General features: G+C 41.1%; 3 protein-coding genes across 3 annotated transcripts; 2 read left to right on the top strand and 1 right to left on the bottom strand.

Annotated features, from left to right (window-relative positions):
• The first annotated feature begins 3 nt into the window (after positions 1 to 3).
• Positions 4 to 14,373, top strand: LOC134192100 (uncharacterized). The gene is made up of 7 exons (XM_062660793.1): positions 4 to 104; positions 624 to 922; positions 8,127 to 8,799; positions 8,913 to 9,046; positions 9,110 to 9,263; positions 9,325 to 9,435; positions 13,596 to 14,373. The coding sequence occupies exons 1-7, from the start codon at positions 87 to 89 to the stop codon at positions 14,088 to 14,090; spliced, it is 1,884 nt and encodes a 627-aa protein (XP_062516777.1). The 5' UTR covers positions 4 to 86; the 3' UTR covers positions 14,091 to 14,373.
• Positions 14,374 to 15,393: 1,020 nt separating this feature from the next.
• Positions 15,394 to 20,676, bottom strand: LOC134183280 (uncharacterized). The gene is made up of 8 exons (XM_062650776.1): positions 20,598 to 20,676; positions 20,200 to 20,373; positions 19,225 to 19,678; positions 18,951 to 19,158; positions 18,839 to 18,894; positions 18,677 to 18,784; positions 17,220 to 17,566; positions 15,394 to 16,236 (listed from the first exon to the last, which is right to left on the bottom strand). The coding sequence occupies exons 1-8, from the start codon at positions 20,622 to 20,624 to the stop codon at positions 15,682 to 15,684; spliced, it is 1,929 nt and encodes a 642-aa protein (XP_062506760.1). The 5' UTR covers positions 20,625 to 20,676; the 3' UTR covers positions 15,394 to 15,681.
• A 115-nt stretch (positions 20,677 to 20,791) lies between these two features.
• LOC134183290 (STAM-binding protein-like) lies at positions 20,792 to 25,223 on the top strand. Its single transcript, XM_062650788.1, has 8 exons — positions 20,792 to 20,837; positions 23,175 to 23,208; positions 23,313 to 23,367; positions 23,465 to 24,017; positions 24,087 to 24,260; positions 24,335 to 24,462; positions 24,586 to 24,723; positions 24,785 to 25,223. The coding sequence occupies exons 4-8, from the start codon at positions 23,684 to 23,686 to the stop codon at positions 24,824 to 24,826; spliced, it is 816 nt and encodes a 271-aa protein (XP_062506772.1). The 5' UTR covers positions 20,792 to 20,837; positions 23,175 to 23,208; positions 23,313 to 23,367; positions 23,465 to 23,683; the 3' UTR covers positions 24,827 to 25,223.
• The last annotated feature ends 1,221 nt before the right edge of the window (positions 25,224 to 26,444 follow it).

The following is a 26,444-nucleotide window of genomic DNA, read 5'->3' as shown; positions in this document are numbered from 1 at the left end:
AGCTGTTGACTGTCCTGTTGTCTGAGCGACTTCGTGACACCTTGACTCGAATTTTGTAGTAGACCAGTAAGAAGGCGTCAATACATATGGCCGTGCGTCATCAGGTGAGTTGTTGCATTCACTCAGGGGAGGATTGCAGGTGTACAGTAGTGTAGGACTGCAGGTTTCTGACATGATTTGGACGTGTGTCTGTTCGCTAGTGATGATCAGCTGCTAATTAGAACAATTGTCCACACACACACACACACACACACACACACACACACACACACACACACACACACACACACACACACACACACACACACACACACACACACACACCACACCACACCACAACTGCAACATCAAGCAAACAAGCAGATTGATTGAAATGAAGGCTCAAGACCAACAGTCCTAACACAAATAGTCATGGGAATTTAAGTAATTATAATCATGAGAAACAACTATTGATTGATGAATACAACTTAGTCAGGACAAGAGACTTGAGATATTGATGTTAAGCCATTGAAACTATAAAAATGAGGATGGCTAGATATTTCTTATCTGTGAACTGGTTGAGTGTTCAGTGCAACACAAGGGTCAACATTTGGTAATTGTAACTTTTCATGGCATTTGTGTAGATTTTGCATTTGATTTTCCTTTGGGATGCTGTAATTGCATCTGATGAACTATATGCAAGTTATCGCAAGGATTTCTTCTATCCCTATGACGTTTACCGAGAAGTCAATTTACCAGATCCTGTGAATGGCGGCAGGTTTCATATTGTTGGGGTTGCTGCAGCAGGGGGAAATGTGGGGAATGTTTATCTGAATGGCAAACAGGTGCAGCTGGTGAGTGGAAACTGGGACATTGACTGGCTAAAGGTGTATGACAACCCACTGGTTAAAGGGAAGTCATTTTGGATTTCATTTCACACAAGGTGTTGGTTGTGTTCTAAATTCGTTCTGAGCTCTTTGTAAAGGCATTGTGTGTGTGTGTGTGTGTGTGTGTGTGTGTGTGTGTGTGTGTGTGTGTGTGTGTGTGTTGGAAGCTGGCTTCTATTTCCAGTAGCAGCTCCATCTGCTACCAAGCATGTCCACTGGTTGCGGATAGTAAAGAAGCCCTTAGATATAGATGTTAGCTGCAAGATAAGCAGGTTTGACCTGACGAATAAGCAGTCGCGGACGGTCTGGCGGCAGTACTTTACCATCAGAGTGTGATGGGGCAATAGATGGCACTATTGTATCTATAAGATATCACATGTGCTTTATGACGATACTGGACACGGCGAGTTTGGGCGCCATTAAATAGGCTATTGCCAATGTCTGAATTGGTCAGAGGAGCTTTCAGTATTCGTAAGCAACTGTGGTCACTTTTGCTTTGAAGTGCAGTTCCTTGTTTTAAGATTGTGGACAGCTTACTGTGTCCATGCTTGTCGCTTGGCATGTTGTATGTCTACACCTGTCAACATTTGGTGAGTTTTGGAAAGAGAGAGTGGGATTGGTTCTGCACACGCCCATCTCACTTTAATCAATTCAATGTGCAGGTCTTCATGACATTATTTGTATTTATTTCTTTATTATCTCTGTGTCTTCTATTCAAGTCCAACGGCGTTGGGCTAGAGGTGATTGTGGCAGGTGTAGAATGACATTGAAGCCCTTAGTCTTGAACCTGCACATTGGCAGCTCAGGTGTGATAGTCGTTCGATACTGACTGGAGCAACGGTATTGGTCGTATCTTGCCTAAGTGTCAGAGCAGCCCTTTTCAGGGACAGCACTGCTCTCTCTATTAGGAGAAGGGATGATAAACGGAACCCTAAACAAAGTTTGCTTCTCTTATACCTTGTTGGCTTACTACGGTCAACTGGGCTTTTAGTATGCGGTCGAAAGAAACTTAATAAACCAAGTTGAACTTACCCTTGCAACATGGAATGTTTGAACCTTACAAGACAATAGAAATAATGTAAGTAATGACGTCGTACTGCTATTATTGGTAGAGAGTTTAGGCAGTATGACATCGATATTGCTGCTCTCAGTGAGACACATTTGGCTGGTGAATCAAATTTAGAAGAAATTGGTCCTAGTTACACCTTCTTCTGGCCAGGTGTGCCAGAAGGTGAAAAACACCAAGCTGGTGTGGGTTTTGCTATTAAAACCAGTACTCTATGCCAGTTTGAGTTTCTTTTAAAAGGAATAGACTCTCGTTTAATGTCATTACATGTGAGTCTTTCACATGATCGATATGCTACACTTAATTATCAGTTCCTGTACACCGACTCTTATGGCTTCAGATGAAGCTAAAGAACGATTCTATGAAGACTTGACCAGAGTGGCTGATTTGGTTCCAAGCAACCACTAATTAGTCCTGCTTGGGGACTTTAATGCTCGTGTTGGTTGTGACAACTCTGCTTGGAGCAAGGTGATTGGCCATCATGCTATGGGAAAAGAAAATTCAAATGGAACTCTGCTTCTTTCTACCTGTGCCCAGAATGCCCTTATAATAACAAATACTGTCTTTCAAAAATTCAATAAAAGGAGACAACGTGGATCCATCCACGCTCACATCACTGGCATCTTCTGGATTATGTCATTGTAAGGCAACGCGACTTACGAGACATCAGACTAACTCGAGCTATGAGAGGATCTGGCTGCTAGTCTGACCATCGTTTAGTGAGATGTACCACTTCTCTAGTTATCAAAACCAAACATCATTCAGGCAGATCCAAGTTTGTAAGAAAATTATGTGTCGAGAATCTACACCTGAACGACACTAGACGTCAGTTCCAACATATGATACAATGGATTCTGAGGACATTAAGTCCCTCTGGATCGAATTGAAATCAAAAACTTACCAATGTGCATCTGGGAGTGTAGGTCATACCAAGCATAAACATCAAGACTAGTTTGACATGAATGATTCTTCTATTCAGAGTCTCCTTCAAAGTATGCGCAAGGCTCATAACGATTGGATTACTAACAATAGATCTAAGTCTAAGAGACTGATCTACAATTGTCTGAGGCAATCTGTGCAAGTAAAGCTACAGATAATGAAAGAGAAGTGGTGGCAAGATCAAGCACATCTATACAAAAGGCAGCAGATGAGCACTATATGAAGCGTTTTTATATCAGTTTGAAGACAGTGTTTGGTCCTCAGTGTAAGGGGTTCACACCCATCTCTCCCAGTGATGTCTTATGTCTACTCACTAATCACAATGAAATTATACAAAGATGGGCTGAACATTTTTAATTAGCTCTGAATCATTCATCTGTTGTTGATGAAACAGTGTTGGAAGAATTACCTGAGTGGCCATGGCAAGACCAACTCATAGAAAATCCAACTATGGACGAAGTGACCAAGGCAATTGATCAGATGTCATCTGGGAAAGCGTCAGGTTCAGATGGTTTGCCTTCTGAAATCTTTAGATTTGGTGGTAAACATCTGATAGGAAAGTTACTTTAACTATATATATATATATATATATATATATATGATGGCATGTCCACTGATAACAGTGATGACTCTCTTTAGTGTCCTCTGTGTCTCTGGTGGGATTTAACACCTGCTTTTGAACGGCATTCCTTTCCACAAGATTGACAAACAAATGACTTGTTGGTAGGAACAATTTGTTCTTTCCGTTTCTGACGTTGAGCTTGAAGATGTCTAATACGATTTTCTTCAAACTGTTGGAGTGATGAATGGCAGAGAGATCTCCAGTTTGTTCTATCACTGGATAGTTTCTCAAAATGCAGGAAGTCAATCCCACAAGATTTCATATTAGCCTTGATAGAATCTTTATAACGTAATTTAGGACCACCTTGATGACGATGGCCCTGTTCCAGTTGACCAAAAAGGAGTTGTTTGGGAATTCTATCATTAGGCATTTGAGACATGTGACCAGCCCAGCGAAATTGGCATTTCATAACAAAAGATTCAATGCCACTGATGTTGCAACGAGATAACACTTCTGTGTTGGGTATATAGTCAGTCCACTGGATTCCACATATGCGGCGAAGACATCGCAGATGAAAACTCTCCAAACTTTTGAGGTTACGACGAAGAAGGGTCCATGACTCGCATCCGTACAACAGAACTGATAAGACTACTGCTTTGTAAACTGCAACCTTTGTGGTTAGTTTGATTTCATGCCTTTGCCAGAGTCTGTTGTACAATTTACCAAAAGCAGCACTGGCCTTTGATATCCTATGAGAGACATCTGCATCAACAGTTGCATTATTCAAAAGGAAACTACCCAAATACTTGAAATTGCTGACATAAGACAATGGGTATATATATACAGCCATATGGCAACAAGAATCAGTTCCTAAGAACTTCAAAGATGCAACCATATGCATCATTCACCTAAACAAGCGCAAAGGTGATCGTTCTATCTGTGACAACCACCGTGGCATTTCCCTGTTGTCCACTGCAGGAAAAATTCTAGCTCGAATCATACAGAACAGGCTCTCCAGTCATGTCTCTAGCAACATACTTCCAGAGAGCCAATGTGGCTTTCACTCTGGTCATGGGACTACAGACATGATGTTTACAGCCAGGCAATTACAGGAGAAATGCCGTGAACAGCACAAAGATCTTTTCATGGTCTTTGTTGACCTTAGTAAGGCGTTTGACATTGTGAATAGAAACTTTTTGTGGAAAATCCTGTCTAGGATTGGCTGTCCTAGTAAACTTGTGAACAGAATAAGATCTTTCATGACGATATGACAGTCAAGGTGATACACAGTGGAGACTCATCAAATTCATTTGAAGTCACCAACGGCATCAAACAAGGCTGTGTCCTGGCACCTTTGTTATTCAATGTGTTTGCAATGATGTTGAATGTTGCATTCAAGAATTGTAAAGGTATTTACCTTCAATTACGTCTGATGCAAGTATATTTATCATTCGTCAATTCAATGCAAAGACAAAAATCAGAGACATCTTGGTACGGGACTTTCTTTTTGCTGACAATTGCGCTCTCATTGCCCATTTTCTAGAAGATATCCAGTTTATCATGGACTGCTTTGCCAATGCGGCACAAAGGTTTGGACGTACTATCAGTTTGAAATTAAATGACAGAAGTTTTGCTACAGCCAAAGCCTGCTACATGCGCACCTCCAACTGTGAAGGTGAATTGAAGAGCACTTAATTAAATCAGTTGAGAAGTTCACATATTTGGGAAGTTCATTATCACAAACCCTGTTCTAGATGACGGAATTGCTATGCGTCTGAACAAGAGGTAGTGTTGCTTTTGGTAGCTTAACAAGACGGCTTTGGAATGAACATGGAATCAGCATAGTTACAAAAGTGAAGTTATATTGTGCTGTTATTATTGTCACTCTACTCTATGGTTGTGAGACCTGGACTTTGTACAGGAGACACATCAGACAACTAGACAGATTCCACATGCGCTGTCTCCGCAAGATAGCGAATATCAAATGGCAAGATCAACTACCCAACATGGAGGTTTTGAAAAAATGTAAAATATTGGAAATCGAAGCATTTCTTGTGCAGTCTTTGTTGGTGTGGTCGTGTGTCGCATGACTGATGAGAGGCTGCCCCAAAATAGGTGTCTTTTATGGTCAGCTAAGAGATAGAAGTAGTTCAGCTGGATGACAAAAGTTGCAACTATAAAGATACCATCAAATCCAATATGAAATTATGTGGTGTTGTGAATGTATCCAAATGGGAAAACATTGCATCAGATTGGACGTTATGGAGAGCTGTTTGCAAGGAGTCAGCAACAATCTTTAAGGACCAACAAGTTGACTCATTGAAACAAAATAGACAAGAGAAAAGCGGCTCAGCTGTCGTAAACAGGCTACATATATGATATATGTGGCCGATCCTGTTGGGCTCAGATTGGTTTAAACAGACATAGACAGAGCCATGATTGAGATTAGTCGTTCCGACTACTCATTCCATAATGTGTGTGTGTGTGTGTGTGTGTGTGTGTGTGTGTGTGTGTGTGTGTGAGTGTGGGTGTGAGTGTACGGCTAAAACACCAAAACTGCTAGCTCATTTGGCATCAAACTCTGCACACAGACTCAATTTGATCCTTTTGAACTCTAGTTTGTTAGCTGCACGAGTTTCAGTGTGTTCTTTTGTGTGTTTACGGTTACAAAACGTATGTGTGGGCTTGCTCTTCTCATTAAAGGATTGGAATGTCTGCCTTCAGATGTCTGTTTGTCCAGCATCAGTCAAGGGATTAACATACCACATAAAATGAAACATTGGCAGGAATTTATTTTGGCAGTTGCACATTGTTGTTGGATAATTGATATATATATATATATATATATATAGTTACGGAGAAGTTTGCAATTATGGAATTTAACTCGCACGACTCCACCTGCTTCATCGAGAGCTTCATGGCCTCTTCTCCTGTTTAAGCTCTCTGCTAGACAGGGTAGGCACAACAGATGGCAAGCAGAGGTCACCATGCATCTTGTGGCCTCATCCGTGTGACATACAGCCACACTGCCATGATGCCTGATTCACATTGGTGATGACGTCAACATACTCTGGTGGCCAAATTATGGTGGATTATATATTGGCACTTGCTAAAAAATTTGCCAATCTGCCAAAATAAATTCCCTGCCAATATTTTATCTCATACAGTATGTATAGTTGTATAAAGGTAGGGGAAAGATGCATTATGACTTCTTTGTTTGTACTATTGTATAGTCTGTTTGTTATATATATTAAATTGCTTGCTTTCACAGCTTTATCAAATGATGAGCAGAGGGACCTGTCATTGCCTGGGGAATATTAGACGGGTGTGGCATGCTGATGTAATAAAATTTATCAATGACTATCAGAGGGACCCATTGTTGCCTGGGGAATATTAGACACATTTAGTTCACCACATCTTGATGCACGAAACTTGTTAGTCTGACCGGTTTCACTTGAGAAGAAAACATGCAGAGGCTACACTAGTTTGCAACTTCATACAATCATACAATCAGTGCTTCTCAGATGTCACAATGCAGACATGAAATTGCTCAAAACCAGACAAATGCGACCAGACACTTCCACGAGAATCATACAACCCGTTTGTTTCCACTGGATGTCGGATATCAACTTGGCACTAAAGCAGCAATCAGAGGATCTCACTATTAGGGTTGGTTCTTGGATCCCAAAGAGTGTCCCTAGTGTTTCCTTGTAAAACCGAAACACCGTTTGCATTGGGGTGTGGAATGCAGTCTTCATGCATGGTTTGGTGGCGATTGGCCCAGCAGTTTTGGTGTGATTGATGTTACAGGCAGACAGACACAGACAGACAGACAGACAGACAGACAAATATGACTGGCCCAAACTGCCTGGAGGCTCAACATCTAATGTTATCCCATTAGTTCTCGAGCACTTCAGTACATGGGGAGAGCAAGGAAGGAAGTTCTTGAAAAGCTATCCAACCAGTCATCAGACGAAACCGGAAGACCGAATGCTCCAGAATTTTTGGACTATTGGAGAAAACGCTTTTCCATCCAGCCACAAAGGTGCAATGCACAAGTGATCTTAAAGAAACTGTCTGGATTATGTTGTGGACCTGAGAAGCCCATGACTCTCAGCACTCAGGTCTTCCCACATTAGCTTTCTTGCACTAGTGATTTATAGACTTTTCATTTTAGTTGTAGTCTTTTAATTTTATTGCAGAAATGTGCATTAGTTTGATCTAAGAAATCATGACAGACAGACAGACAGACAGACAGACGGACAGACGGACAGACAGACAGACAGTTTGTTTTAGTTCTCCAACATACTGGCATACCTGTGGCGCAGAACAACTAATGGTGTCCAGCAAACGAAGAAAACCATGACATTTCTACAGTTGAACTTGTTCAGTCAAATGTGTTTCTTTTGCACTAAATTGCAAAGGAACATCGGAGGGTTATTCTGCAGAGCTGATGCAAGAGAAGAAGAAAGATGATCTTGACTTGCCAAGGGACGCTAATTTCTCTATACTATCCAAACTAGGAATGTCTAATCATTCTATTTGTAATAATATGATAGAAACTGAACCAACTGTATGGTGTTGTAATAGCAGCTGTGTTGGTCTATATTTATGTGTATAATTTGTTTCTGCTCAATAGTTGTATCTCAAATGGTACACTATGTTCACACACATGTTCTTTATTTAAATATAGGGACAAATTTTGGGATGGCATTAACAATGCAACACTAAAGCTAGAAACATCCAAAGGTGATGTGGTGGCAAATGGTGCTTTTCAAATTGCTAGCAATCTTTGTAACATCACGTACATTACCACAAATATGAACATGTCCACTGTGTATGTGCACATTCACAATGGATACACAGAAACAAGAACAATAAACCAAATATTGTTCAATGGGCAAGATGTAACTGTCATGGTGTCAAACAAAGCTAGTCTATCAGTTTCATCTCAGTCAGCTGTGATGCTTGAAATTCCAGTACAAGCCTATAATCTTTCACGTGGCAGTCTAATGACAGTCGTTGTAACCTACAAGGAGTCGGGATCTATTCCCAGTGTAGCAGGCAGTCGTGTTGCTGTTCCTCACTTTCCAATTGAATCATGGCCAAAGTCTGATGAATGCCCGTTCCCTACCATGAATGATAAGAACTACGAGTTTATAAGAAAGCATGGATTTGATACATTCTTCTTTCGTGAGCATCCATCAACTCATTGCAGCAATCCTGTTGAAGGGCATAAAATTATTAGTGAATTGGCTCCAAAGTATGGATTTTATGGTCTTATAACAACAGACGTGCCTCTTGATAAATGCAGTAATCTGTCCAATGCTCTTGCCATGTTTATGGGTGATGAGGTAGATTCAAAGGTAAACACAATTCAAGATTTTATGCTTTACTAACTTAGTACTTGCTGGCAATAGAAATGGATGAAATTTAGTAGAATTGAGAAATTCTATTGTCTCTTTTGTTTGTCTTCCAGATTGATGACAGTGTGCGTACTCGACTGACACAAATTCTATCTGTCCCACAAGAGTTACTTACTTACATTGGAGGCTCTCGCTCACGACGTAGTGGGATTTTTGCAGGCATAACTGATATTCAAGGCATGGACATGTAAGGCAAACTCACTTTCGTAACACATCCAGTTGCAAACCTTAACCCATTTTGGTACCCAAGGTATATTGCAGCTTGTGCTCCTCACATTCAAGAGTTTCTCCATCCTCCACCACCACGTGGTTCTTATGACTATCTGAGACTTACTCGTAACAATCATATGCCTCTCCCTACTTGGCTGTACTCACAAGCGTTTGATGATGGCTGGGATTCAAAGGCATGACTTGTGTAGTAATTAGTTGTAGAACGAGTGAAAATTTAGTGTCCTTTGTGCTCAGGTTGGTAGTATTGTTTTGCACCATCGTCAGCCCAAACCAAATGAGCTGCTTATACAGGCCATGTCAGTTATTGCAGCATGTGCTAAGGGTATCATGTACTTTCAAAGTGAGGTATGTGCCAATCTGTTGCAGATTTGCATGAGCCTAATTAATATAGATTTACAAAAATAGTATTTGATGCTACTTGGGCCTATTGTGATTCCTTCTTTCCCATTACACTGGAAAGCCTAAGGGATCTTGGCAGGTGGTACAGTCGCGTGTCACTTATCCATGTTCACTTATCCACTTATCCGACGTTCACCAGCACTTATCCACCCGTTATGACAGGTCAGTTTGCCACGTGGCTGATGATATATATATATATATATATATATATATATATATATATATATATATATATATATATGATATGACAGATAACCTGCATATTATGTAAATTTACAATCAATCATGAAAAGTATAATTTTTATCTCTAGATCAATAAGACGTTTGGTTCATTTAAATTCACGTCTACATTCAAAATACCTAATGTGGAAAAATGCTGTATAATATGAACAATAGTTGAGTTTGCAACAGCTTCAGTTATCCAACATATTCACTTATCCAACAGGGGTCTGGTCCCAAGGGGGTCGGATAAGTGACATGCAACTGTATTTATTTATTAGTCAGTATTCATTGCCAGAGACCACTTAACTGGTTTATGTACTAACATAATAGGACCATGGTGTTAGAATGGTTAAAATTGCTATTTAGATATTTTTGCATATGCAAACTATATATATATATATATATAACATATTACTTTGCTTTACACAAAATGCCAGTGTCGTATCTTGTTGATGAAATGCTGAAAGATTCTATAATGCAGCTAGCCATAACTGGAAGACGTTGCAAAGTCATGTGAGTGTAATAAATCAAATTTTGGAGCTGTTGGGAGCCAAAAATGGCCAAAAACAACCAGCTGCATTTGACATTAATATGATGTACATATAATGAAGCACTATGCAGAACTTGTCACAGATTCGTGCATCAGCTGTTATCATTCACATTCTTTTCGTTTTTTCTCTTTCTTGTTCGATTTATGTTTACAGTATGGTATTGTGCAACACAAGTATAAGTTCTGTGGCAATCAATATACACCAAGCCAAAGAAGCCAGCAATGCTTATGGAGTTGTTGTGTTCTGCAGCAAAGCTCATAGATGTGTCCTATGAGATGGCATCTTCTTCTAGTCTCACATAGCCAGACCCTACCGCTGCATCATACTTTTGGGCGGAAAGGCTAGGCAAGAGTTTGACGTCTTTATTGCATTCTGGTATAGAGGGCTATGGTATAGCTATGAGACAATTGGCTGTCGACATGAACCGCTCAAGCATTTCTGTGGCACTATGAACATGCCACCAAATTTCTTGACAGACACGTCCTATCAAGGTCACGTGATCGTTTTGCAGCAAGCTGCCAAAGAAGTCCCGAAGAGCATGACCAAGGTTGTGGACATCCTCATGCAGGCACCTCTATGAAGCAAATCCACGTGGTACAGTTGACATTGGGGTGTTTGGTGATCGAAACTGGTGGAAGAGAGGCTATGTATCTATCCATGGTGTAGGTGAGCAAAATGCAATTGTGTCAGAAAAGTGGGGGACATATTTGTGAAGTTGTCATTCTGCTGTGCCTGCATTATGTGTCAGAAGAAAGAAGGCACAGCAGAAAATGATGAGTGGCTCTCAAAACATCTGTCTGGATGCCACAAGAACTATAGCAGATGGGGGTGTCCAGTATGATCGACCATGTTCAAGAGGTCTGTGGCCACATGATGAGCAAGATAGTACACTGAATATCTTGGAGACGGTGACAGCAAAGCCATCAAAGGAATAACAACTCTACACCATATGGCTCAGACCTCTGGGTGTACAAGCAAGAATATACTAGCCATGTGTCTAAAGGAATGTATGCTCGCCTGGAAATAATAGAACTTGACAACAAAGGAACAAAGCTGGCTGATGGAAAGGGCATAGACAAGAAAGGAAGATTGTTGATTGATGTGATGAAGGAATTGCAGATGCATTATTGAAAGTCATCAACAGATGATAATCCACAACCGCTGCCCAGAAGGTGAGGACACATGGTGTAAATATAACAAGGATGCTTCCTTCTACAGCCACCATGACGTTATTCCAGAGCCAATATTTAGTGCTTAGCAAGCCTGCTTATGAGGAGCTAGCCAATGATGACCTGCTAAGCAAGTGCCTTTATGGTGGGACATCTAATGTTAATGAGAAATTTAATAATATTTTATGGAGAATTGCTCCAAAGTTGGAATTATCTGGGCTTTCGACTAATTGCTCCAAAGTTGGAATTCTCTGGGCTTTCGACTTTGGAGCTATCTTTGCATCTAGCTGTAGTTTGGTTTAACGATGGGGATGGGCAGTTTGAGAGTTATGAGTAAAAAGGGTTGGGGAGATATAGGGAGGCATGCTATGGTAGAGCTAAGAAGAAGGATGAAAAGAGGATTAAAAAGGCATATATTAAGAAAGCCAGAAGTCTAGAAAAGGAGACACTTCCAAAAAAAGGAATGGAAGAATAAACAGCTGAAGATAGTGGCAAGAGAATGTTGGACATATATGGGACAGGACAAATTTGACATTTACAGCATGTATTATCTGTGTAGGTTGTCAGCAATTATAAAATATTTATAAAATCAAACCTTGAGGAAATGTGCACAAAATAGCCTAAATTGTATCTAGATCATCTGGTAGCAAACTTGTGTGAGCCTGTGGAGCAGTAGTCAGACAGATGCAAATCTGAATTAGACTCATCATCATGAGGGCACCTGTTCATGTTTTTCTTCATATCTTGTCTCGATGGAACTGAAAAGTTTTTGTTTGGTAACGTGCCAACCTGGATGTACCAGGAATGTTTGTTGCAATACGAGTCAGTCGTTAGGTAGATAAATATTTATAGTCAGAATTTGAATTTTTGAAATGTTTCATTTTCATATTTACCCTTATTGAAGTTGTTTAACAAGAACAACACGGATTTAGTTGAGAACATTCTGGAGCACATTCTTTATTCTCTTCTGCTCTTCCAGAAGAGGTTGGCCATGGAACAACAGCTGGAAGATATCTTTGGCGGTTCTTATTCACCGCTATTTACGTGAATTTTGAAAAGTCGATGTGGGTAACTTATCCACCTTCAAAGCATATTCCATAATTGTATAGAAATACAAACCCGTGATTTCACACAGTTGGAGGAGACCAGGTGCATGATAATGTTCTGCACATATATCCTAACTTTAGCAGCTGTGATGTTTTTTCAAAATATACAAGTGGACTATGGTGACACAAGCAATTGCACAACTGTAGTATACACACATTTATTAGAAGTTGTAGACATGGAGATTTAGTTTATGGTAGAAGCGATTTTTCTACAAAAGCTAAAAGATATAATAACAATAATAGAAGTATTTGTAAATTATTAATTGTTTGTAGTTCTACATGGGGATGACATGATATTTTACACTGTGGGTATATTACGTAGCTGGCTGCTCAACACCACACGTATAGGGCTAAAACTGAACAAAAGCAAGCAGAGCTGAAAAAGACGTGGACAGGAAATAGGAAAATGAAATTGTATTGGAATGGCTTAGTGAGATGGGTAATGAATGGATTTATGATGATGGTCAGTCTGAATCTTGCATTCAAATGTATGACAATATAAATCAACATACATGTAGCCTGAACTTTGCTATGTATGACATGTATGACATGTATGAAGTACTTCCATATGTTAAAAGGATGGAGACAGTTTATAATGATCAAGCTTATAGATCTCTGAAAATAGCATTCTCAGTAGTTCACAATAAAGTTATAAATCTAGTTTGTCTGAATTTAATGTGAGCAAATGCGTTAAAGTGTTTAAACTTTGCATACAACACATGAAATAGAAAGGGGTCATGAGAATGATTTAATAGAGCAAAAACTTAATTGCATTGCAACTGCCCAGGTGAGCTAAACGAGACCACACCCTTGTTGCTTAATTGTCTGGCAATGATAGCTGTGGGTGGGATGCAATTATTTTGCAAAGGGGAAGATTCTTGGTAAAATCATGCACCTACGAGATTGGTAAAACATGCAGTTGTTTTATAGTTCAAATTAGAAGCATTTAAAGTAACACCAATTCGTTTTGGCACTAACTGATTGACGTCATGGCACTAAATTACATGTGTTGTGGCCATTGGTTTGCACGTTGTGAATTTGTGTTGTACTGTTCTCAGGTTGCTGAGAATCAATATTATCCAGACACATGGGCTGCACTTGGTCAATTTAATAAAGATATTGGAGCTGTGCGTGAGTACTTAAGGACAGGTGATTGTACAGACATGGTGACTAATAGTGATGGAGATGGCCTCAATGCAGACACGGTGGCCCAAGCCATTAGATCAAAGAATGCAATTATAGTGCCTGTTGTCAGTTTCCATAATCATGGAGGATATAATGATCCAGGATGTGCAATTGGTGAGGACTTGCACTGGCAGATATGGGATCACACTATTGACCAGATCAATTTGAAACTTCCATCAGACTTTGGATCAGTTGTTGATACATTTGAAGTTATGAATGGCAAGATTTCTGATATTCCTGGTGTGGAAGTTAAGACAAATGAGGTTGTGATCACTCACTTGCATATGCCAAAAGATCATCCCATTCATTTGTTTGTTCTTGCCAACACACCAGATGTTAGAAAGGACATTCAGAGCAAGCTTAAATGATTGTTAACTGTCTACTGACTGTGGTTCTGCTATCCATACTGCACTCTAGCTGTCTCATGATATCATATTTTTTATACATTAACTCAAGTATTTGCCTACTCACCATGGTACTATACTGGTATTATGCCAAATTCAGTTTCTTCTGGAGTATCATTTTTATTATGCTTTTTCATTCATTTTTTTATGTATGGTGGTACAGTGGCAACTACATAAGATGAAATATTGGTAGTAACTTGTTTTGGTATTTTCCTGGAAGAGTATATCAGTGGATTATATTTTGGTGATTTCATATTCTGGTCTACAACCATTGATAATTGCTATTCATAATCTTCTAGCTATTGTTTTTGCCAGGAACCTTATTCTTACCATGAAAACAGTGATAAGATTCACACATAGGGCTGTACTCAGCATCGCAGCCAAACATGCATGCTCTCTCCTCCCTCTTGCTTCCCAATAGGTGTTGTATTGATCTATTTCTTATAACTACGATTTTTATCTTTCCTCTGCGTAACTGTGGTTTACCTCGCTGGTATATATAGGATAGGTATGAGTTGTATGTTATAGTTACACAGCAGAACGTAAGTCTGAGTTTTGTCTGGGTTCATCTCCGGGCACTAATAAATCAATAGGATTGCTAGTGCACATGGTTGATGACATCAATGTCTTCTTATGGCAAAAATGTTGGCAGATTTATATTGGCAACAACTTGTAAAATCACCAATTTGCCAAAATAAATTCTTGCCAATATTTCATACTATATGGTATTTCATTAGCTAAAAGGTGCCTGACATTATATTGCTTTAGCTGTAATGTAAGTACATGCAGTCACTATCTGTGAAGACTTGAAACAATTCCTCAATATTATGTGTTGAATAATAAATGATTACGAGTGTTTTACAGTACACTTTTATGTATGTGTATTAAGCTTTTCAGAATGAACCATGCCATTTGTTTCTACAATGTACGTGTAGAGTCTACGACATGTAGATTCTTGAAAGGAGCTAAACAGCTTGTAAGCATGTTGGGAGTTGTCTTGGAAAAGCCCTAGCTGGACACATGATCTTAGCCTGATATCTACCATTGTGATGTATGTCTGACCTACTGTTATCGAAGGTCTGTCTCCAGCAAAGTTATGCCCCAGTCTGTTGACAGCAAGAATGCAAAGTGTCAGGGAATGGATCAAGCTTTAGTAAACTCCCAGATTGAGGCAATTAACTGACTGTGATCTGGTATGGATAACCCTGGCTGTACAAATAAGACAAATAAGTGGTGTTGCATTACATTTGTAGCTATTTAGCACCAATTGAATGACGGAGCAGCATGATTTCATTTCCAGAAACTGTCAAAACATATGCATGGGCATGAACACAGACACTCACATCAACATTTAGCTAAACACTACAGGTATGTCATCATTGGCTAAACATAAAATAAGTGATACCAAAGAGGTTACTAGTAGTTAGGAACGCTATTTGCATAAAATCACATCCCTGATTTGTGTCACTCTGCAATTCTACCTCTTGACAGGCAACTATTCTACTAGTTGCAAGAAACTTTGTGTCTGATTTCTTTACATTGCAGTGCTTTGTGGTTACATTGCAGTGCTTTGTGGTTGCCAATCACCTGCAGTGGCATAGCGCCTGCCGATATCATCACTTAAGTCTTCTATCTCAGTTGATGCAGCTTGTGTTCCATTCTTGAGTCTAGTTGGGTCACAGTTCTCACAAGGATCACACGGAACATGAAGAAACTTTTGCTGTAATAAGCCGATGAAGAGCAGGAAGCTGTCCTTGTGGCCACGCCAACAGGCCCGGGCTTCTTTAGAAAGTGAGGCAAAGAACACTAAAGCATAGCAAGAAATTCCAGTAGACAGCGCTGCAATGCACCAGAGTTCTGGGTAGATGTATTCTTTGAAGTTAGGTTCGCACGTTGGCTTGGGATCTGGAAGTGTCATGCAAACAAAATAGTCCACCAGAGAACACTCGAGCTTCTTGGCATTCATCATCATTGGAATGCCAGGTAGGAAGACAAGGAGGCACATCAGTGGATAGGCTGTGATGAGGATAAGATAGCGTTTCTCCAAACGACCAACAGGCTTAGGAACAACTCGCCTTACTTCTTGACCACTCCAAACAATCAAAGTTGGCTATAAAACATAAACATATAGCATTCACTGAGTGTCAATTTGCTTTCAAGTTTAAATGATACAAGTTTTATCAACATAATGACAAAATCATGCATATAAGATTTCCGCAAGTAGATGTAGTACATACCTATCTGTCAGTGATTATCAATATCAGAAAAACTGACTGCATTGCTTAAAAATTATGATCTCAGCCCAATAATGGTTGCTATGAAGTTCCTAAGCATCAGCAGGTAGACTCGTTTGAGGTCTTCATTACATAATGTTCACACTAGCCTAGGTACTCCAGACTGCTTTCTTGTCTCTTCCCACTCTCTCCTCCCATCACTTGCAGAAAGCAGTCTGGAGTACTGAGGCTATGTTCACACCTGTGTACCTAACCCCACAGCTTCCAACTGTAACACTTTTGACATATCATCTGCACATCCCTACTACATATGTAACGTTTACTTTAATCTCACCATAGGCTCAGACAAAACCTATGAGAGTATACAAATGTGGTGAATCAACACATTATTCTGAAAATGCAGTGTAGGATCCAAGTGTTCAGATAAATGGCATCCTATCATACGTACTATTAATAAAAAAACAGAACATCTCCGTAAAGTTTCTTTTCTATCCTCCCTGTTACCTTTACTGCATGACCCTATTACAAGCCTAAATAAATTCTTGGTATAGCTTGAAAACAAGCTCTGAGGGGCAGATATAATGTCATAAGCACTATAATGAGTGACAATGTCAATTACCGACTGTCTAATGACAGCATGGGTTTCCCACTGGTGCTGGTGGCAAACTCTTGAAAGATGCTATGAAAGGCCACACCTACTATCTCGTACAAAATTTAGACATCAGCAGATAATACTGCCAAGTAGTGTGGCATAATCCACACCACTAATTTCAACTTCTTGAACACTGATGTGCATAACATTTAATAATGCATTAACTGTCTTTTCTCTATGATTAAGACATGTGACCATATCACTCACCTTACAATCCTTGACAGCATGGAACAAAATGACAGCTGTAAGTGCTATGCCAAAAACAATCTGCATGGGTAGAGACAATGTGTAGTAAGCCACTTCAAGATCCACTGGTCCACAAGCCAGTGGGTCAGTGCTCTGAAGTCCATAGGTTTTGCCGCCACTCCAAAAAACAACAATCACTAGGACGGCAGGAATACACCAGCTGATGACAGACTCTATTATGTGGATGGCAAGAGAATGCTCTTTCATAAATATAGCAGATGTATCACAGAGAATAGTAAGTGTCTTGTTTAACAGCAGAAACATCCACCAAATGTACAAAGCAACGGTAACGTAGTGGTAGATAGCACCTAGACACAACAAACATTCAAACGGGAGTGTGGTTTAAATTCAACGTTATTTCTATTAAACATGTTGCTTTGGGTGTAAGTGTTTGTTTTTTGGGTTAACATTTCCAGTGGTATGGCAAACTCTGGTTGGTTGGCATTGTTTGATGAGCTCTGTTCTCTTTCTAATGGCTGACATTGGTACTGGCTTGAATGGATCACTCACTATTACCATGCAACTGCTTCTTTCAAGGTACAGTACACTCCGTTGTTAGCATCATGCCCCGCAAAGTTGGACGGTTGGGCTGAACTACAGGCAAAGCTGGATATCAGAGCATAGTCACAGTTACAAATAAGGAAAACGTACGGGAGCGATTTTGCAATCTTGTTGTTGTGAAGCAGAGTTCGGGTCGCGCACAAACCAACTTGTCATCTTTTCTTAGGTCGAAGGCACCAAATAGGTTACGTTTTACACAAAACCACGTTTGAACATGCGAGCACTACATATCAGCGTGAAAACAGAGCGTATACGATGATCATGTGGTGAGCAATAAGTACGTCATGATAAGTGCAAAGCACACAAATGCAGTGCAGTTGGTCCCTTCAGACTTGCATGCGCATCCACGTCCACATCATAACCTACGAGCACATTTTCTCAACATCTTGCGAGTGTCTTCCACCATTTTGATGGTAGCAAGGCTCCTCGCGTTAGCACGCATTGACAGAATGTTTCTCACGTGACCATTGTATGCGCTGTTTTCAGGCTATTTGCTACTAATATCTAGCGCTCTCATATCCAGCTTTGCCTGTAGTTCAGACCAACCTTCTATATCAATTACATAGCTATGCAATCAACTTTGCGTGGGCGTAGCGCTAAGCGACAGAGTGTTCCTCTATCAAGAGACCTGCTATAATCACAAACTGACCGATCTGATAATAGATCAGGTGGACTACACTGGAAATCGCTTTATCCGCCATTCAAGATACTGCTGTGAATGATGTCCATAGAAGTTGTGATGTCATACGATTGCATATAGTAACACCATAAATTCCTATTTCAGTTTAGATTTCTACCAGTTCACTAACACCTGCCTGCCTGCCAACATGTAGCCTAAACCAAACCAAACAGCTGACCTTGAGCTGCACAGAATCTCGTCGGCTGCTCAAAGGCTGTCGCCCAATCATTGGCAGAACAGTATGCCATCTTTTTGCCCATCGATAGCCCAACTCCGATAAGAAGACCTAGAATGCAACTATTTGCATTATAGAAACACAAAGGCAGCAAACATCACTTACAGGCAATAAGACCACAAATATTGATGTACAACACGATGATGTCGGGAAACGCCCACCTACAAAACACTCCGTATTCTGATTTGTAACTAACAGCTCTCCAAATCGTTCATACATGCTACTGCAGCTTGCCCAAGTGAAGAAGACAACACCAGCTGCAAGTAGTCCAACAATAAATCCGACCCAAGTGCAGATTTCTATTGCATCAGAACTCGATAACGACGTCCAACTCCAAGTGCCACACTCTGGACTGCACGAAATGTGAGCACTCGCAGAAGGAATGAGAGGTGCAGGACACATTACTGGACCTGTAGTACTAGTACCTTGACGACAATAAACAGCCACCTTGAAACAACAGAATACAACGAACCTAGCGTAGAACATCTCACCTGGCTCTTCGATCATAGACGATGTGTTCCGTCTGTAGGCTCCACAAGAATAGATGATGTCATTTTCTATAGGCAAGGTCCCACAGTCTGGAATATCAAACATTCCAAACGTTTCTCGGTCCACGTACACGGCTGACTTTGCTGCTAGCAACTCAAACACGCAATACTTTGTAGTCGCAAAATGACAAAGAGACGGGCACATTTCAGCGGGATACTCGACTCCCTTCGAGTCTTCGACACAAGCAGGAAAAGCGAGCTGGCACATCATCTCTTTGGGGTTTCCATGTTTGAGACACCGCGGAGTTCCAAACCGGAACAGAAGCTGCATTACTACCTGTAGTTCAGCTTCGATAGTTTTCTGGCTTTTATTTTGACGAATCCACACCATGTTGGACGACCGGCTTGCTACGAAGTCGTAGCAAAGCGATGTTGTATTCAGTGGTTCACAGTAACTCTATAATTACAATTAATTAACAAATTTCAACAGTCATAGTTAGTGTTACACAAAGTCAGATGCACCCACCCACTTACTTACATTGACCGGTTCCAGTTGTCAAAGCAGCATATGCTGACTGCTGACTTTGGATAGTATTAAACCATACAACAGCACACTATCAGTGTTTGTCTAGAAGTGACTCTGTAATGCCAACTTTTCTTCGCTTGACAATGTTGGGCTAAATTAGCTACCATTTTTTGGAAAGTGCAGCAAAGATTCAAAGCGTCATTTGTAACCTTTTTGATCTGAGGGCCCAAGCAGACTTCGTGGAACGGTACCCAGTGAAAGGCCAAATATGTTACTGTACTTGGACACAGCCATTCACACATACGGGGCCTCCACATACGCAACCCCATAGACCCCCCACACGTCACACAATACAAGCGAACGTACACAAACACATGGAAGCACGCACTCTGATCGAATCATTCACATCGCATGTTTTGGGTGTTCTAACAGTTAGACAATGTTTGGCTCACCTCTGACTCGATCGCGGGTGGTAGCACCTTTTGTCGACATTCTGTTTCCGTAGGCAAGACGAAGATGACAGTCGGTAGGCTCAGAACAGTCCACACTCCGACCAGTACCAATCCATACACAAAGTACAAGGCAAACTGCCTCCAACTGCCAGTGTCCGAGCTACTCGTACGATCCTATTAGACAAACAGCACCTGCAACGTCCGTCTGCTAATCTAAACCCACGCTCCCCATTCCAGCAGAAGCATGCAAATGTTACGCAAGATCGATGGCAACGTTAAATTGTGTACTAGGCAGCATTCGATCTCTAGTGTACTTCGATCGACGGCGAGAAATACACGAGATGTTCCCTTTACGGGGGCCCGGTGCTTCTACTGGAAACTTGCAAAATGCCACATACGTTCTCGTCTTGCTGGGACTGCGCCATGTCGCCACGAAATCTCACTAGGACGATTTCCGAATGCGGAACGCACAAAGCCAACGAGGATGCGCGTATTAGGTTTCAGTGCGTCATTGGCTGACATGAACACCACGCCTACTGATTAATAGTATTCAGTACAGTATGATACTGTATCATCTCGGAATCTAGCGAAGTCGCTGAACTGTGTTGGAAGACAGGCAATTGTGTGGTGGCATAGAGGTACAGTATAGAAGCGCTATGTCAACTGTAAACTGTAGGCCCACTCGCGAACAGCTACCCAGAGATGAGGGGCGGGGCGTGACCTCCAACTAAAAAGGGGGACGAAACTTCACGATACGACGGGACGCCCACTTTTATTGTCTTCTAATTGACTGACATACGGCAGAATCAGTGGCAAATCCAAAATGGAGGTGTCTAGCTAGACAGCTTTGTGGTCTTCACACGTATATATCTAGAGTCTACAATATTTACGACCATGCACGCCTACAAATGATGGGGTCAACGCTACGCCCCTGCCAGTGGACCAGGGAATTCGCCTAGCTGGGTGCTAAAGCCATTTGCGAATGGGTTGAACCATTTGCAAATTGGTTTAGCTAGAGTGTACGTTTGTGTTACGTGCAGTTTGCCCGCGTATTGTCGAACACTGCTTCTCGCGCTAGCTAGATACGAATATCTAGCACCTTGTTACTGTGCCGTGTGTTTGTCTGGTTTGAGTTCCCGACAGTGTCCCTCCTATTTGTCATTGCATGCCAGGGTTAGCTAGTAGCTCTGCTTCCCGTCGTATGGGGGTAGGCTGCTGGTCTTCTTGCTCTTCTGTACTAATTGTCTTGCAAGCGGTTAGTTAGTCTAGCCTTGTTGAAGTTTTCCCAAGCCTGAAAACAGTGACGGAAACTGAGTTATGTACTTGTCCGCTGCCTCAGTGTGAATTAAGATGGCCAATGAACAACACAATGTTAAATTTCTCAATAGCTGGCCTGCCTAGTAGTGGTGCATGGAGATCCTTGCAATTGACAACATATTCGATCAGTGGGTGACGTTTCCTTTGCTCAGTACATGTTGCTTGGGGAAAACCACAGACATGTTTAGTAGGTCCTCTGAGTATTTTGGTAGATTTTTCCAGAGTGTTTTTGAAGTGTTCTCGTTTGTAAACAGATTCTGGAATGACCGTGACATCTGCGGCTGTGTCTACTGTGAACAACTTGTCATGCACTGCTCCGCCCATCCACAACGGGAGTAGGTAGGGCGTGTCCTCAACCTGTATAGTCTGTACGTTCTCGTCCTGCACCGGGCCGATTGGACATTCGGCGAGTCGACGAGATAATACGTACTTTGGTCGGAAGGTGTGAGAATGTTGTCTGCCCGATCGCCCACATGCCTAGCGTCTATGAGGGTGCTGATCATATCGCTAGCTGGGTCGAATCTTCCTTTGTGGCTAACCCAGAAGGCGCTCAAACCGTTGATGCCATTTCCGGATGAGCAAAATCGCAGTAGAGCTATATTAAAGGATCCCACTCCTGTCACCATGTAGTATGTGCTGGTGATGTAACACTGTGCTTCCCGCGCTAGCTAGACACGTATATCTATTCCCCGGATAAGTACTTCCCCGTATGTGTTCTTCCCCGTATGTGTCCATCCTTACTATATGCTACTACAGTATATACCACAGCTACTACTACTTAGTCCTGTCTACATGTATGCTCTACACGTGAACCGTTTGCGATTAGACTCTCTAGGTGAATGTAACCATTGGCAAAATTTCGCCGCAAATGATTAGCAAGTTGGGTACTGAATTTTTCTCGTCTCAATTACAAACATTCACAAATTTAATCAAGTCAATAACAGAAAAGAATTTTTTAATGAGGAAATTTCATTGTACATTCTAGAGTGTTTCTCTTAGTCTCGGATAGCCAGACCATCTCACCTACATCCTTCTGGCTACGCAAGATTATGTTTCTCTAGTGACAAACGACATTATTACCCGAGGCCCGGGTATCCGGGCTAAGGGTATAGTAGTCGTCTGACGTGCGACCGACCGTATCTATACTCGATAGCGCAGATGCAAATGAAGATATACGCGAACGACGGATCAATACAGTAATAATGTAACTATCCAGCGTAAGTAATCGAGAGCTCGATAGGTAAAGTCTAGATAGTTAATTGCTAGTGGAAGAAAGAAATGTAAAAACCCACAATGTAAAATACATTTAATTTTGGATGTTTTTGCTTTTCACAATGTGGATATGTTGTAAGAAAGCGATTGGCCGACTGAGAGCGCATGCGGTTTGTATGTGTTTGTTCACAATGGTCGTTTGTTTTCGTCACTTGCCTATTGGAGTTTCCAGTGTGCGTGTGCATCGGTGCTTTGCTCCAGAGATTAGCGTATCTATGGGGTGTTGTTGTTCAAAACCAATTACTGACGACGAAAATGGTGAGAAATTGACGTTCATCGATATGATAGAGAGTTCCATGTGTTGCGGAACGTGGTACATGAACATAAAAATTCGCATTAAATTTTTTGAGTTTTCGCTATTGTGATGAGATTTTTGCTTGTTTCAGATGTCGAAAATCATGAACGCCGAAAAGATAAAAGGTAAAGGGTAACAGTGAACGAAGCAAATGTCTTGTCGTGTTGTCGGTGTTTTTGTCTCTTGGCAACGTCCAAGATAATTGTCTAACGCGCGCTATTTTTGACAGGACCCGTGCTCGGCCTCGAGAGTCGTGCGCTGCGCAGCAAATCGCTAGCTGTTCGGTTCGTTTACATTTTTAGCATTAATTCGACAAGATATCATATATATATATATATATATATATATATATACATAATTTGTTGTTGTTCTCACGTTTAGAATTCACCGCGAACGAATACTAGCGGAAGAGAAGATGAAACTGTGGCCGTAGAAGTGAGAGATGATGATGACAGACAAAGAGATAACAACAAACATCAAGAATCGCAACGGTCAAACCTTGAAGAAAGATATCAGCGAGAGGAAGATAAAATAGAAGTAGGGGAACGACAAACGAAGGAATCGTTGGAAGAAACTAGGGAGGAAGAAGAGAAAGATGAAATGAAAGAAGAAGAAGAAGAATCGGTTCGAGAAGATGAGCCAAAACAACAAGAAAACGAAGAAGCGAAACATGATGTCGAAGTTGCACCTCGTCGAGACGTCGAGAGAGAAACGAGAAAAGGAAAAGAAACAATCGGATCGATTTCTGAAGGGTCGGCTGGTAGCAACGAGCAAATCGTCACTCCTTCCAAATCTATCGGTGAAGAAGAGAAGAATTCGAAGCAAGACAGCGCATCCTCGTCCGATGTCGACAATCGAACGAAGCAACGACTGTCCGACTTTGATTGCACGACTGCCAGTCCAGTCGACATGTCGTGTTCGAGTGCAACGATTGGTAAGTCGTCTTGTACTTACATCTGCGTGCTGTCTGTGTGTGAATTAATCTTCTTCTCTTGTCATCTAGCAATTTCCAATGCTTTATCTGATATGTTCCTTCGACCTCCCAATCCATCGTCTGATAAACGTTGTCTTAGTCCAGGAGAAATAACGTTGGAATGCAATAAACAGGCAGAAGGAGAAAATTGTGCAGCTTCCTCCGACACTAGACCTGATGAAACGGAACGTATTGGTATTGCAAGTTAGTTATGGAAGATTTATAATATAATATAGTGGTGACTTGATGTCTTGAGATTTATATCGCTTCTCTACTAGATACAAGAACTGAGAATAGAATGAGAATAATACGAGTGCGTGAAAGACTTGTTGATCAGTTTCTAGCAGCATCTGCGTCAAATACCATGGACGACATCGAGACTGGTGGGATTCTTTGCGGAAAAGAAGTGAGTACTTAGAGATGGACGTTGATCGATTGTGTACTCTGTGTGTGTGTGTTTGTTTGTTTGTTTGTTTCTTGCGTTATGCACGAGCAGTTCTCATTAATTAACTGTTTGTTCTGTTTGTAGATCAATGGAGTGTTGTACGTAACTCATATTCTCATTCCTGAACAAACGGGAAATTCATTTTTCTGTACAACGTATGACGAAGATGACTTGGCGTTTTATCAACTTGAACACGAGCTTATGACCGTGGGATGGATTCACGTAACCCAATATAAATCTTTCATTATACTCTTTAAACGAACCGAAGGAATCGTGTTTACAGATTGAGCCCTCTCATGGCTGTTTTATCTACGTCAAGTGTTGACCTTCATTGTCACTACTCGTATTAGAGACCGATGAAAGAGTCAATAGCTATCGTGTGTGCTCCAGAACGGTAAGAGTGCAGATCGATTTACAAACGACGTTGAGTTGGGAGTGACTCGACGTGGAATGGACTGCATTACACCAGTGGCGGATCAAAGGGGGTTTCATCAAGCAGGGACTATGCAGCGGCGGCGGAGCGTCTTGCAAGTTGGGGGGGGGCAAGCCATGAAATCCGGAACATTTAGCAAATTAAGCACGTACAAATACCTCTTAAACGAATCTACGTACGGATATATATTGTGTATATAATATTGAAATAGTGGGTTCAGATATAGACTATCTGTTTAGTGATACGGTATACAGTCTAGAACTTTATAACTATAATAGACTCATCATGCTTTGAGACACTTTCTCAACTTAACCGGCGATCACAAACTGCAATAAAAAACGTTTAATCTAAAAACAACCAAAATGTCTTTTTCTTGAATCATCTGCTAAAACAAAACTTTGAGCAATAACACCTAAATCTAACTCATCAGTAATTTCCTTATACACGTGCACCACCAGGCAGTTATTTAGTCTCTGTTGCGTCATGCTATTGCGCAAATATATTTTAACTCTCTTCAGCGCAGAGAAAGTTCTCTCGAAAGTAGCAGACGATATGGGCACTGTCAGAAAAGACGAAGCAGTTTGTGAACTTCCGACAGCAGTTCCTTTTTGCCGTTGTCTACTCTAAGAACTTCACAGATTGTTCGAATACTTGTCACCTTAGTTACTTCAGTCTTGTGGCACAGCCTCATGCACAGTATCACACATTATCTTTAGCTGGGAATACAGCCGGTCAACGCATAAGTCGTTCTTGTAGAAGGATCTACAGAACTTTTCCCACGTTTCCTCATATTCTCTTCCGTTTGCTGCGTCTACCAACAGAGACTCGATGCTTAAGAGAGGATTCGACACCTCTTCCTGACAAAACCTGTCTTCGAGATCTCTAAGAAGAATATCGCACGCTTCGAAATACTGCTGGCGGTAGAAATCTTTTGGTGTTTCGTGTGTATGTGGTGCACTTCCGTCGTCTAACCGTAAAGGTAGTCTCCTTCGTCTGCCAATACGTGGATTTTCCAAGCCAAGCTCTGTAGACTGTTTGAAGACGAGAGCGTAAAACTTCTCAAATTCAACGTCCACCCTATGCCGTCTATAAAAGTTCTTTGCAATTTCTACGCACTTCATCGCTTCCTGGATAGATGTGTCTATTCCTCGTAATGTTCTGGATACCTTCTCGGCTGCACTGAAAACAAGATGACCAAGTTTGAGATCAAATAACGTGTGGAATTTTCCCAGTGCAGCAAAAATCTCATTTGCCTTTAGACCGTACTCATCCTTGGTCGTCTCGGCGATCTCTTTCATTGTCTCCAAGAGAACACTGTAGTTTACGATCACGGCATCGATTACTCCTGTACGCACTGTCCATCTTGTGGGGCACAACGGCTTGATACCGGTTTGACTTAGAGAACCGATTGTTTTCATCTTCTGCAGTTCCTACCATTATCTTTTCTCGGATTTTCTGTGAAAATAGGTGCTGTCGTTTGGGAGAGTACCGTGTAAGATTGGCTATTTCC

Source organism: Corticium candelabrum, chromosome 1, assembly GCF_963422355.1.
Source record: "Corticium candelabrum chromosome 1, ooCorCand1.1, whole genome shotgun sequence".
NCBI lineage: Eukaryota > Metazoa > Porifera > Homoscleromorpha > Homosclerophorida > Plakinidae > Corticium > Corticium candelabrum.
This window is presented reverse-complemented; position numbering and strand designations above follow the sequence as displayed.

What these genes read in the sequence shown, in the direction of transcription:
- LOC134192100 (XM_062660793.1), top strand. An exon ending in GTGATGAGGTAGATTCAAAG is followed by an intron (nt 8,800 to 8,912) that starts GTAAACACAATT and finishes TTTGTCTTCCAG; the next exon opens with ATTGATGACAGTGTGCGTAC. An exon ending in ATGATGGCTGGGATTCAAAG is followed by an intron (nt 9,264 to 9,324) that starts GCATGACTTGTG and finishes CTTTGTGCTCAG; the next exon opens with GTTGGTAGTATTGTTTTGCA.
- LOC134183280 (XM_062650776.1), bottom strand. Translation starts at nt 20,624, where the DNA reads ATGGCGCAGTCCCAGCAAGACGAGAAC. An exon ending in GTCTATGATCGAAGAGCCAG is followed by an intron (nt 19,159 to 19,224) that starts GTGAGATGTTCT and finishes ATTGTCGTCAAG; the next exon opens with GTACTAGTACTACAGGTCCA. An exon ending in GAGATTCTGTGCAGCTCAAG is followed by an intron (nt 17,567 to 18,676) that starts GTCAGCTGTTTG and finishes TGTTGTGTCTAG; the next exon opens with GTGCTATCTACCACTACGTT.
- LOC134183290 (XM_062650788.1), top strand. Translation starts at nt 23,684, where the DNA reads ATGAAAGAAGAAGAAGAAGAATCGGTTCGAGAAGATGAGCCAAAACAA. An exon ending in GTGTTCGAGTGCAACGATTG is followed by an intron (nt 24,018 to 24,086) that starts GTAAGTCGTCTT and finishes CTTGTCATCTAG; the next exon opens with CAATTTCCAATGCTTTATCT. An exon ending in GGATTCTTTGCGGAAAAGAA is followed by an intron (nt 24,463 to 24,585) that starts GTGAGTACTTAG and finishes TTCTGTTTGTAG; the next exon opens with ATCAATGGAGTGTTGTACGT.